Source organism: Schistocerca piceifrons, chromosome 1 (genome assembly GCF_021461385.2).
Source record: "Schistocerca piceifrons isolate TAMUIC-IGC-003096 chromosome 1, iqSchPice1.1, whole genome shotgun sequence".
NCBI classification, from domain to species: domain Eukaryota; kingdom Metazoa; phylum Arthropoda; class Insecta; order Orthoptera; family Acrididae; genus Schistocerca; species Schistocerca piceifrons.
Genome location: NC_060138.1, coordinates 680110467 through 680123253, shown reverse-complemented (window position 1 = coordinate 680123253; position 12787 = coordinate 680110467). Strand labels below are relative to the sequence as shown.

The following is a 12787-nucleotide window of genomic DNA, read 5'->3' as shown; positions in this document are numbered from 1 at the left end:
CAAGCGAACGGTGTACTCGCCTTATTAGCAGCAGGAAATCGAAGTGCTCTCTCACTGACGGTCTAACCGACACTGAGCTGTTCTAACCAAACAAACAAAAGCCTGTACGATACGAGGGTCGATAGCAACGGCGATACTGTACACTACACTGTTATTAAAATAAACGGTTGTGTCTAGTAGGCACTCCAACACGCAAGAAATTACAAAAATAAAATAGTAACTACCCAGATAACTGAAAATAAGTTGTACCTGTTTGAAGTTCGCAAAAATGTGTAACAAGCGAACGGTGTACTCGCCTTATTAGCAGCAGGAAATCGAAGTGCTCTCTTACTGACGGTCTAACCGTTTCCGTCTTACGCCAACAACTGCGCTATTTGCCGTACTCCTCCCCCCCCCCTTCCCTCCGATACGCGTTATATAACCTCCACAGTTAGTGCCGCCACCTCCGATCTGTGAGTGGACATTGCACGTTGACGTCGAACATCGGCAGTGGCCAAGTTGATGTGACTGGACCGAAAAATAGTGCAGTTACATCAGTAGGACAAAAAATTGTAATGTGTTCATTAATGTATACTGACTCGCTCCGCAATTTGTCGATGAAAGAATCGGTCAAGTTATCTATGGAACATTTAACTAGCTGTATTATTGCTACGCCAGAAAAGTCGTCCAGCCGCAGAGAGTTAATACTATCCATACGAAGACAGAATTGGCCGCTGGTTGGTTACCAACCGAAAAACAATGCCCTTAGCCTTACATCTTTCTGTGGGAAGTGTCATGGCTAGAAATCCAGCAGTAGTTGCCATGGCTTGGGGAAACTATGAACATGGATATCGCAGAGACTTAACTTGTGTAATTCAGCTTAAGCTTCTTATAAGATTGAACCACAGCGCAGGAAATATATATACGAGATCTTGGTGGCTGTTGAGATGTTGCTAATTTGTTATAAGCACTTTGGGATCTAGTTTTCCTGTGACTTCTACACAGTACCATAACTTTATTGTGAGCAGTCTGTCGGACTTCTTGTAATTACTTGTTCAAATCTCGATGGTCACTGGAACAAAATCCGCTTAACCCTTTCAGCCCCGAATTTTTTTCTCGATGAAGGACCATCTTTCTTTATATGGTTATGCTCTTAGGTGATTTTTTAATGATTTCAAAATATACTTTGTGCACTTGGTTTCATTTTATGTACTAAAATAACTAATTATGAAATATTGTCTGTTGTAATAAACAGTGTAATGACCATTCAATAATTAACATCCAAAATAAGAATAACAGTGTCAGTTATGCTGTGGAATATAGCGAACCAGCCACATCCATGAATTCTGGTGGTCACGAGCTGCTGCGCACTGCTGCTTTGTAGTGATGTCCAACAGTTGACAGTAATTGCACATGATGACAACGTTGAACATTCACAAATATGTACCTCAGGCTCCCATCGGGAAAAAATACTTCTGTTGAAGCTAACACACAGTAAAAGTTAATGTACGCAATCGTAGCCAGAGAGTCCGAAAGCGTTCACGGACCTGGTCATGGTTTGTAGACGTTCCACAGCGGTCTACCGTCGTTACATTGATACAAAAAAAGCAATGCATAGAGGAAGGGGGAAGAAACGAAATGAAACTCGACGTGTTGGGAGACTATGTGCTGTTATTTCAGTGAACACAAAGTGGAGTTAAATTTATAAAAAAAACTTGGCAAATGAGCCCACTTATCGGTATGACGTTGTATCTTCTGCGATATGGACAGATGTGGAGTGTCTTAAATACCAGCCGATGGTGAGTACATGTAAGAAGTCACATTGAGATACAACCAGGGTACTTCGCTTTTTTTATCAGGCAGTGTATATTCATGAGGGCTAAAATATCCCACATCAATTTTTTACAACGACATTGTACAAAAATTTATGACGTCAACACCACAGCAGAGATATTACCTTTAGGAAATAGTTTCACTGGGAATCGCATCCAATTTACTTCGATGTCGATCACTTGCATTTTCTTTTGCAGTAGGTGACGTAGTTGTATTAGCAGCACTCTTCTTATCCACTATTCATGTGTGTATATATCACATTTAGTCTCGATTTTTGGAGAGATATATCTTATTTTATAAGGGATCTAGCAGATCCACTTTTTAAAGCAAGCTGTAGGTCTGAGCTAATTTATCACCTGTAGCAAGAGATTTCTCTGTGTATGAGTTATTTCTCAATACATCAACCTAAACGGTGGTTGGAGAGAATATTAGGAGAGTTCGTATATATAAGAGGTATGAAGCATAATTGCAGTAAAGACACAAAATTTAATGAAAACTAGCCTTTTATTTACATTTGTCATTTGCTTTTGCTACACGTTGGTAGCTATTTACAGGAGGCGAGAGTCAGACTGCGTCTAGTAGTGGACCTTTGCATGTGGTGTGGCGAGGGCAGCATGTGCGGTCTTCAGGGGCGCTCCGTAGACTCCAGCAGCGGCCGCTGGGTTCAGTGGGTATCCACCAGCACCGGGCACTCTGCCAGCTGAAACAAAGTGCAGAAAGTTAGAAAGACACGGGTACTACAGCAAGGATTCACTGCTCCCGAGAAAGCAAGGTGATTCTAAACAATATGTGTTGAATTGCGTGCTTATTCTATACTAGGTACGTGGATCAAATGAACACTGAAACACAGCTTACATAAGTATTTCGACAGCAATAGCATTAATATGCTGTATTCAGCTGCCTGTGCACACTAAAAGTATCGTGAGGAGGATCCCAGAGAGGATGAGGTTTGTAAAAAGAAGTGACGTGACCTAATCGGTCAGATTTTACCTTCAATGACAATAACCCCGAAAACCTACAGAACTATGTCGGGTACCATTTTATCAGTGACACTATACCCTTTAAAAATACTGTAACAACTGTGTAGTACACTTTCGTTCCTTGTAGTCAAGATCACGATACGAGTTAGTGTCGTGACAGTTGATCCAGAGGAACACAGTTCGATGACTACTGGTGTAAGAAGTAAATAGTCCACAAAGGGAGAAGAGGTGGCACTCTGCTATTTCTTTCAGTCAGACTAAGCACCGATGTCCTGGGTTATATCTCAAATGCCTCTTATGATGTGACGTCACAGAATTTTCACTCAGACTTTCCTTCATTCCACAGTCCTTACTACCAAATGAAGACATAATTGCACAGAACAGTTGCTCGTTGCAGCGCCCCACACAAAACAATTTCATACTAGAAATATCTTAGTATATAGATAGACAGATGAATGAATTTGAATGAAGCTGAATGAATCTAAGACTGTACTAAAGGGTTTCTGTACTGTTCCCAATACTACACAACTCCCACACTACTATCAAGGATTCTGTTTTATTTTGAGGTTAGTTTTTGAATGTTTCATGGATCATACTTGTGGAAACTACCATTAATATGGGACATGCCAGTATGTTTAAAGATGAGAAAAATTTTCTATGTGATCGCTAAGATAACTCTACTTTTGGTTTAATAATAAGCTGCAACACATCTGAGAGATGTGACCCATACTATCTATTGACAAACTCATATGGTGTACAGAAGCCGTGAAGTAGAAATTATTTCAAACTGTTTTTGAAAATTTCATTCATTCAAAATGGAGGTAGACTACTTCCTCTATTCAGAAATATGTTAAGCTATTGATTGTGGAGCCTATTTATGTTATGAATGCTGTTGTTATTAACGGGTCATGGTTGATTCTTCATAAAAGACATTGACAAAGTAAATGTATTGGTAGCATGTCTAATTCTTTAAACAGCTGCCTACGTGTAGTTCTTGAATGGAGCCCAAATATTTTTACAGTACATTTGTGTCTATGTGTGGAACTGCCCTAGAAAGTTATCACCTATGAACAATTTTTGAGAACATTCCTTCTGGAACTACAAATGTCAACTGATCACAGTTACTGCACGATACTTGCCCCATTCACTACCACTGCCTACCACCATGTAAAATACTGTCTGAAGCGGGTCACATTTTGACCAGGCTCGATCACCCTTGTCAATAAATATTTTATTACAGCCAAGATTATTTTTAATTCAATTCCGTAATGACATCAAAGAATGAACATATATGAAGTAAACTAATTTTCTAAGGCTCTTGTCACCAAAATCAGCAATTAAGTGTAGAGAATGTTGCAGAGCTCAAGATTTTGAGAAAATCTGTGACATGTACCATTACACTATGAAAATCTAGACAGTTACCTGCGAGGGCAGCCCTGGCGGAGGCGGCGGCTGCGGCGGCCGCAGTGGCTGCAGCGGCAGCAGCAGGCGATCCAGGAGGAGCTGCGCTCTTGGAGACCACGGCGTTAAAACCGACGCCAGGGGCGGCCGTGTAGTCAACAGTGCGGACGCTGCCGTCGGGCTCGACCAGGCTGTAGCTGCCCTCCACCACGTCGCCGCTGCGGCTCTCCTGCTGCTGCTTGGCGTCGCCGGTCAGGGCGTCGCTGACGCTGTAGCTGAAGCTGTACTGCGGGTTGGGGTCATAGTACGGGTCAGCCAGCTCGGCGGGCAGCCCACTGGCCAGGCGGCCCAGACCGGCGTAGCGTGCTGCACCGAGACCAGCGTAACGTGCTGCACCCAGACCAGTGTAGCCAGGGGCTACTCCCGCATAACCAGGGGCGACTCCAGCGTAGCCTGCAGCGATACCATTATAGCCAGGGGCAATACCAGCATAGCCAGGTGTGTACCCGCTCAGTGCAGCACCAGACAGCCTAGCCCTGGCAGCAGCGGCGGCGGCAGCAGCAGCAGCTGCGGCTGCAGCAGGACCAGCCACACCAGCACCCACTGGAACACCTGGTCATAAAAGCATACATGTGTGTAACGCAGAACTGTTTTATGGTTTTCAGTTCACTTATTGCTACTGGTTGTGCTGGGTTGATGTTATATTAAAATACTGAATTCCCTGAACTGTATAGTCTGTTAAGCATATATGAGAACCCAAGTTTAAAAGCATGAGGTTGTTGTTGTTGTTGGTGTTGTGGTCTTCAGTCCTGAGACTGGTTTGGTGCAGCTTTCCATGCTACTCTATCCTGTGCAAGCCTCTTCATCTCCCAGTATCTACTGCAACCTACATCCTTCTGAATCTGCTTGGTGTATTCATCTCTTGGTCTCCCTCTATGATTTTTACCCTCCACTCTGCCCTTCAACACTAAATTGGTGATCCCTTGATGCCTCAGAACATGTCCTACCAGCCGATCCCTTCTTCCAGTCAAGTTGTGCCAAAAACGTCTCTTCTCCGCAATCCTATTCAGTACCTCCTCATTAGTTATGTGATCTACCCATGTAATCTTCAGCATTCTTCTGTAGCACCACATTTCGAAAGCTTCTATTCTCTTCTTGTGTAAACTATTTATCGTCCACGTTTCACTTCCATACAAGGTCACACTCCAAACAAACACTTTCAAAAGCGACATCCTGACACTTAAATCTATACTCGATGTTAACAAATTTCTCTTCTTCAGAAACGCTTTCCTTGCCATTGCCAGTCTACATTTTATATCCTCTCTACTTCGACAGTCATCAGTTATTTTGCTCCACAAATAGCAAAACTCCTTTACTACTTTAAGTGTCTCATTTCCTAATCTAATTCCCTCAGCATCACCCGACTTAATTCGACTACATTCCATTATCGTCGTTTTCCTTTTGTTGATGTCCATCTTATATCCTCCCTTCAAGACACTATCCACTCCGTTCAACTACTCTTCCTAGTCCTTTGCTGTCTCTGACAGAATTACAATGTCATCGGCAAACCTCAAAGTTTTTATTTCATCTCCATGGATTTTAGTACCTACTCCGAATTTTTCTTTTGTTTCCTTCACTGCTTGCTCAATATACAGATTGAATAACATCGGGGACAGGCTACAACCCTGTCTCACTCCCTTCCCAACAACTGCTTCCCTTTCATACCCCTCGATTCTTATAACTGCCATTTGGTTTCTGTACAAATCGTAAATAGACTTTCGCTCCCTGTATTTTACCCCGGCCACCTTCAGAATTTGAAAGGGAGTATTCCAGTCAAAATTGTCAAACGCTTTCTCTAAGTCTACAAATGCTAGAAACGTAGGTTCGCCTTTCCTTAATCTAGTTTCTAAGATAAATCGTAAGGTCAGTATTGCGTCACGTGTTCCAATATTTTTACGGAATCCAAACTGATCTTCCCCGAGGTCGGCTTCTACTAGTTTTTCCATTCACCTGTAAATAATTCGCGTTAGTATTTTGCAGCATGAGGTATTCTGACCAAATGAGACATATAATCCTATAATCCATAAATGCAACAAAGTGCATGCAGGTATTCCTCCGCACCTTTAAGTAGTAACTGTCTAAATTCCTCAATATGTACCACACATTCTCTCCTGCATTTTACTAATAGCGTATCTTCAAAATATATAGTGGCAACAGAAAAATAAGTTGTCTGTTTTGATATTAATCTCTCAAGAATCTTATTCTATCTTACAGCTCTTCCTGACTTACGCTAATACTCCTCATCTTTGCAGAAGTACACATGCTAATGACAAACACTTTCTGACCTTTGACTGCCCCAACAACTTAAGTCGTCTGTTACTCTTTAAATTTCGTTGACATTGTTAGCGTATTGCCTATTAACCCCTCGTTTTCTTTTGCTACAATATTTTGCATATACTTCTGTGCTCTATTGTTTTTCTAATACCTTATCATTCTGAGAGTTATTCTGTGTACAATTAAAAGAAAAAAATTGTTAGAGATAATGTTTTTTGTAGATTAAATTCTGACAGCAAAGTGATACAAGTAAGAACGCAAACAGTTAATTGTTTTAATTCTGTGACGATGAGCTCAAATTAACAGGTGTATGAAAATATCCATAATCATAAATTCCTGTCTCAGAAGAAATGCTGTAGTCCTCCGTATGTTCCAACTTGTAAGAATGTACTTCCCAAGATGTATTACAGTACTATGCACCCTTTTATTATTCTGGATAACAATATTTATTCTTTTACAGGCCCAATAATTCATCAAAAGGAATTTCTAAATTCGTAATATACACAGTTTTCATGAAGGATAGGTGTGTTCCTCTTTTGAATGTATAATGTGATCACACAATTTTCTTTTTTTTTTTTTTTTTTAGAATCGACCTAATCAGAGGACAATATCCTCTGATTTAATACAAAAATGTAACTTGTTAAATAACACTCTTTTTTACCTAGGGAGGAGACTTTGTGGGACATAGTACTTGCGTGCTACAACCCATTCGTTGATGAACCATAATAACGTTTTCTTTTCTGATGAAAATTCGGATATAAAATAGAAGATGAGTACTAGATATCAGCAACAACACTGAACTAAGAGTATGATAAATGGAACTGATGTACATTTAGTAACGCCTGTGTGTGGTATGTTTCCGTTTTCCACGGTTCCAAAACACAATGCTGCTAAAAATGGCATCAGCACCAAAGACAAAATCATAACTGAGTTATGTCAGGCCATTTATCTGGAACATATAGGCATAATTCTAGTGATGCTCATGTCAAACTGCTTACCAGCGACTCCCAGTCCGGCGTTGTAAGGAAGGCCGCCTCGCAGGGCGGGAGCCGCCGAGTAGGAGACGGCGGGAGAGCCCAGGTAGCCCGCACTGGCCGCGCCCAGCAGCGCGCATGCGCACAACACAATCTGTAACGACGGCGAAATATATTTCATAAACACTCTGCTGTATGTGATCTGACACTGGTGATACAACAGAATGTTGATTATTGGCAAGTCTATCGTCTGCGATTACTGTGTGAAAACCTACAGAGAGATACGTAGAGGAAGAAAAAGAGGTAGAAAGTGTGAAAAAGTTAATAGAGGTAAAAAGTACTCATTCTATGGATGTGAACAGAAATTGTAGATTTAGAGTATCTTAAAGGTCTGAAAGAATAGCACCTTGACAGAGACTACCTCCATCCATGTTTCCTGAAATAAAAGATATGTATCATGGATTCTTCAACGCATATGGACGGAAAGGTGTTTCGTTACCATATTAAAATGTAGGAAGGAATGATATGTGCATACGCTGATGTCAATATTGTGTCGTGTGTATTGTGTAACTCTCCCATTTTGTGAAATTCTTAAATTACATCAATTTTCCTTTATCTGGCTGTAACTGTCAGCGAAACGTCTACAGGTCTTTCATAGGCAACTGACTTAAGACTCTATGGTCAATTTCAAGAGATCAACAGATTCATTTAACTCTCACGGTAAGTTCCAAAATTCGTGAAATCTCTGCTACTGATAGAAAAAAAAAAGAATATGGGGAATATTTGCATTTGTCTCTCGGAATCTGTTTGTTGGATGCTACTTATCCTGCTCTGCAGACATGAAGTTCGCAAGTTTCCCATAAATGGAGGCAGATCGTATGTGGTTCTGCTGACGCAGAGATTAAATGCGTGAAGCATTCAGATGTCTCTAAGACAATAGTAGATTCAAAGATTGGTAACTTCCTTTAATGTTAAGAAATGTAAAACCGAGTACTTCAGAAAACGAAAAAACATAGTATCATATGATTGTAATATCAGTAACTCGCAGATGGAATTGGCCGACTCATCCAAATAACACATTGTGGAGATATGAAATGAAATGATCACATAGGCTTATTCGTGAGTAAAGCAGGTGGTAGACTTCGGTTTATTGATAGAATACTGGGAAAATGCAATCAGTCTACAAAGGAGACTGTTTACAAATCACTTGCGTGACATGCCCTAGAATGCTGCTACACTGTGTGGGACCCATACCAAATACAACTAACAAAAGTTGTTGAACCATACAGAAAAGAGCAGCAAGAATGGACACAACTTTCTTTAGATCGCAGGAGAGTGTCACAAAAGATGATGAAACTGCTGAACGATCAGATTCTTGAAGATAAACGTAAACTATCTCTAGAAAGTCTATTCACAAAGTTTCAAGAACCGGCTTTAAATAAAGACTCTAGGAATGTACTACAACCTCTTACGTACCACTCCAATAGGGTTCGTAAGGATAAAATTAGATTAAAGTACACGATTAGCATGCACGGAGGCGTTTAAACAATCTTTCTTCCTGCGCGTCGTACGTGAATGGAATGGGAAAAATATCCAAATAACTGGTACAATGGGACGTACCCTCTGCCATGCACTTCACAGCGGTTTGCAAAGTATAGATGTATATGTAGATCTAAAAGGCATGTAGTAACAGGAAAATTTTAGTAATCGAAATTGATAAATTTAAAAATTAAAGAATATATGGAAGAGAAGATGATTTCATTAAGTAATTTGACAGGTTTACTGTCTTCATACACAATGGCTACTTCCATTCATAAAATGTGGTACCTGTATCTGTCATGCGTAGGTGGCCTAACTGGAGATCTTTACTTTATTCATAGACATTCGTATGTGACATGTGTATCTATCGAGTGCAGGTGGCTATGATGAGTGCTCGTAGAATTAAGTGCCATGTTTGTATTGTTGATGACGTTCAGAGAGAGGACAGGGGGTGAAACCAGGTGTCACCCCATAACCAGTTCCTCTCGAATGGCACATAGAGTGCCGACGGGCTTAGCGTCCCAATCCGACAGAATCATAACTTTCAGCAGTGTCATCATTCCATGAGTCAGCGGTCAGAGGTTGTATTTCATCTCAGAACATTGGGATCAGAGTTTCTTGATCATGGACTGTATCCCTCCAATTCATCTCTCTTTTTCGCGAGCAAGGTTAGAACTGGTTGCCTTCGAGTAACATGTCTACGCACAAGCGAGCATTAGTGACCTCGGTTACAGAGGCAGGCATGATGTTTCTTGGGGATGAAAGTTTTCTCCTTTCTGAAAGATGCAACCTTCTAAATACAATATTACGAAATAATCCTGGTAATGAAGTCGTCATAGGATGACAATACGCAGAATTAGCAAAATCGAGGAAAGAGACTGTTATTTAGGAAAATATTTAGCTAATCAATAGACATGTCAATAGGTGCTCCAATAAGACTCGTTTTATGCGGAAGATGTACACCCGACAGATGTACAAGCGAGAGACTTTGGATTTAGACTTCATGAGAACGCGAAGGGTTTAAGGAATGATTGTGTGTGTATTGTGTATCGAGTAGGGGACCTAGTAACGACGGCGAGGCTTCGTCCCGCCGTAGCCCTCAGTGGTTCACAACCGCACAACAGACCACAGCAGCCCACCCACCTTACCACCACCCCACACCGAACCCAGGATTATTGCGCAGTTCGACCCCCAGTGGACCCCCCCCCCCCCTCCCGCCCCTCCCGGGAACGTCTCATACCAGACGAGTGTAACCCCAAATGTTTGCGTGGTAGTGAAATTATGGTGTCTATGTACGTAGAAACAGTGTTTGTGCAGCAATCGCCGACATAGTGCAACTGAGGCGGAATAAGGGGAACCAGCCTGCATTCGCGAAGGCAGATGGAAAACCGCCTTAAAAACCATCCACAGGCTGGCCGGCACACCGGACCTCGACACCAATCCTCCAGGCGAATTCGTGCCGGGGACCGACACGCCTTCCCGCACGGGAAGCAGCGCATTAGACCGCGCTGCTAGCCGGGCGAGCTTAAGCCACATTTCTGGTTGTATATGTCTGTAGCGGATGAGATAAAACTTATTAACAGTATTACTGTCAACTTAGTCGAATAAGTAGGAAGATACATAGGCTCCACAGGCTGTGGAATGCACAGGCGCAGCAGTTCATGGATTCATCATGCAAACATGAGAGGGTCCAAATGGTGAAGATGGTAAAGGCGGAAATGAATGATTGTTGGTGGATGACCCGTTGGTGGAGAAGAGCATATACAACATGCTGAGTAATGAAAGACATTTGCAATGAAATGATGTCTCTGCAGTAAAAACTTAAAAAAATAAAAGTGACCTAGAATGAAAACTTGCACCGTCCTTTCGACACTAGTTGCTGCCACATTCCACTGCGATAGATTTCTCCCCTTGCGACCTCCCTTCTTGGTGTTGTCGCATTGTTGAGATAAGTAAGAGAACTATTTACGAATATAATTGCATAAGTTTCTGCGACCAGAGTCCATTAAAATAAAAGTTCTCTGGGTATGTAAGCGCGTCATATGGTAAACTATTTTTTATTCAATGACAATTATTTTACAATATGAAGACCCTTCATACTTGGAAAACATGTTTTATCGTGAATAATTCGTCGATACGAAAACACATACGTCAAATGGTTAAGCACCATCCACAGAACACAATTATATTACTTTGATCTCTTATTTGATAAATATAGTTAACCTAACACAGCAACGTGGTAGAAGTAAGATTGTGTTTCCGTTTCCATATTTTCGTATATAAGCAGCATCTTCGTGGGCTAATGGCTAATGCCGCGAACTACTGTGTCATTACTCGTAACCATGATGAAGGAATATACTACAAACCATCCGTATAACTCCTGTAGGGGCATCAAGTATAGGTGACATTTAAGCAATCATTCTTACCTCACTAAATAGGCGAAGAGAGCGATAGGAAATCCTTATAAATAGTGCACTGTACCATGCACTTCACAGTGGTTGCAACATATACAGATGACTCAGCTACCCCTACTGCTGGGTTTTACGCAACCCATACAGCCTTCAAATACGACACGCAATGTTTTTGTTTTCTCTCGATGGCTACTGGCGACTGTTATTTCTACAGAAAAAAGTAAACAAGACGTTTTTGCAGTTAAGTTTTATACTGGAATGCGTTATCGCTAGAGGCTGTAGTTTTCAAATTATTCAAGAAAAACGTACAAAAGTGACGCTCAAACGCGTTTTTCTTGGATGACTCGAAAACCGTGGAGTGAAGCAAAAACGTATCCCAGTATAAAATTAAACACATTAAAAATTTCCCCCAAAGAGTGTTTTTCGTTAATTTTCAGGACAAATAGTTTTTACATAACGAGCGAGAGAATACGAAAATCTTGTGCGTGGTATCCGAAGGAGTCGTGGGCTGCATAAAACCCAGCAGCTAGGGCAGCTTACTCGCACTATATATGTAAATGTAGATGCAGGTGATGCCTAGATTGTGGTGAAAAGTTGTGGAACTAAGTCGACTCAGTTTCGTGAGGCGAAATGAGAAGCTGCTTAAATGAATAATCAGTGATATTGCCATGCAGATAATGTCAAGTCGAAAGAAGTGACATTCAGATTCTTTTACTTATCTTACACAGGAGAGGTCATTACTGAAATGATTCTTTGGTTGTTTTAGTACCAAAGACTTTTCGAAAATGTAGACCCATTTCAGAGGCGTACAGTTCATATAAACAGGTGGGTGCAATATGGCTTCTAACATAGTATCCCTCATTTGGAAGTCGTCTACAATGGAGAATAGACCAACCATCGTTATCATTCCAAGCTACGCGTACTGACCCCTGTACTTATGGCCTGTGTTTTCTAACCCCTGCCCCAGCTCTACGGAGATCTCATCCATGTCAGAGATCCCGGCTGCCCGCCTCACCTGAAGAGCCATGTCAGCTGAGAGCAGATGTGGAGGAGGCGGCCCCTGGTCGACTGACCGCAGCAGCGGCCGTCCCTCGATTTATAGCGCGCAGCGGCGGCCCCCTCCAGACGTGGAGGACGCGCCGAAGACGTCCCGGCGCGGCTGTGACGCAAGCAGATCTGGTTCGCATCTACCACGCCCGGCTCGCCCTCACCTCTCCCACCGACCGCTCACCGGGGCCACGCCGTTTCGAAAGGAACGGCATCTCCATATGCTCACACGCAACAAAATCACGCATCGCGCTCGTACCGAGACAGGACGTGTTTGCGGAGGCCATTA

At 41.9% G+C, this 12787-nt stretch overlaps 1 protein-coding gene across 1 annotated transcript; it reads right to left on the bottom strand.

Moving 5' to 3' along the window:
- Positions 1–2297: 2297 nt before the first annotated feature.
- On the bottom strand, positions 2298–12562 carry LOC124789077 (cuticle protein 21-like). Its single transcript, XM_047256371.1, has 4 exons — positions 12467–12562; positions 7526–7655; positions 4215–4805; positions 2298–2512 (listed from the first exon to the last, which is right to left on the bottom strand). The coding sequence occupies exons 1-4, from the start codon at positions 12476–12478 to the stop codon at positions 2388–2390; spliced, it is 858 nt and encodes a 285-aa protein (XP_047112327.1). The 5' UTR covers positions 12479–12562; the 3' UTR covers positions 2298–2387.
- Positions 12563–12787: the final 225 nt, after the last annotated feature.

What these genes read in the sequence shown, in the direction of transcription:
- LOC124789077 (XM_047256371.1), bottom strand. An exon ending in CGCCGGACTGGGAGTCGCTG is followed by an intron (nt 4,806 to 7,525) that starts GTAAGCAGTTTG and finishes TTTTATGACCAG; the next exon opens with GTGTTCCAGTGGGTGCTGGT. An exon ending in CGCCAGGGCTGCCCTCGCAG is followed by an intron (nt 2,513 to 4,214) that starts GTAACTGTCTAG and finishes ACTTTGTTTCAG; the next exon opens with CTGGCAGAGTGCCCGGTGCT.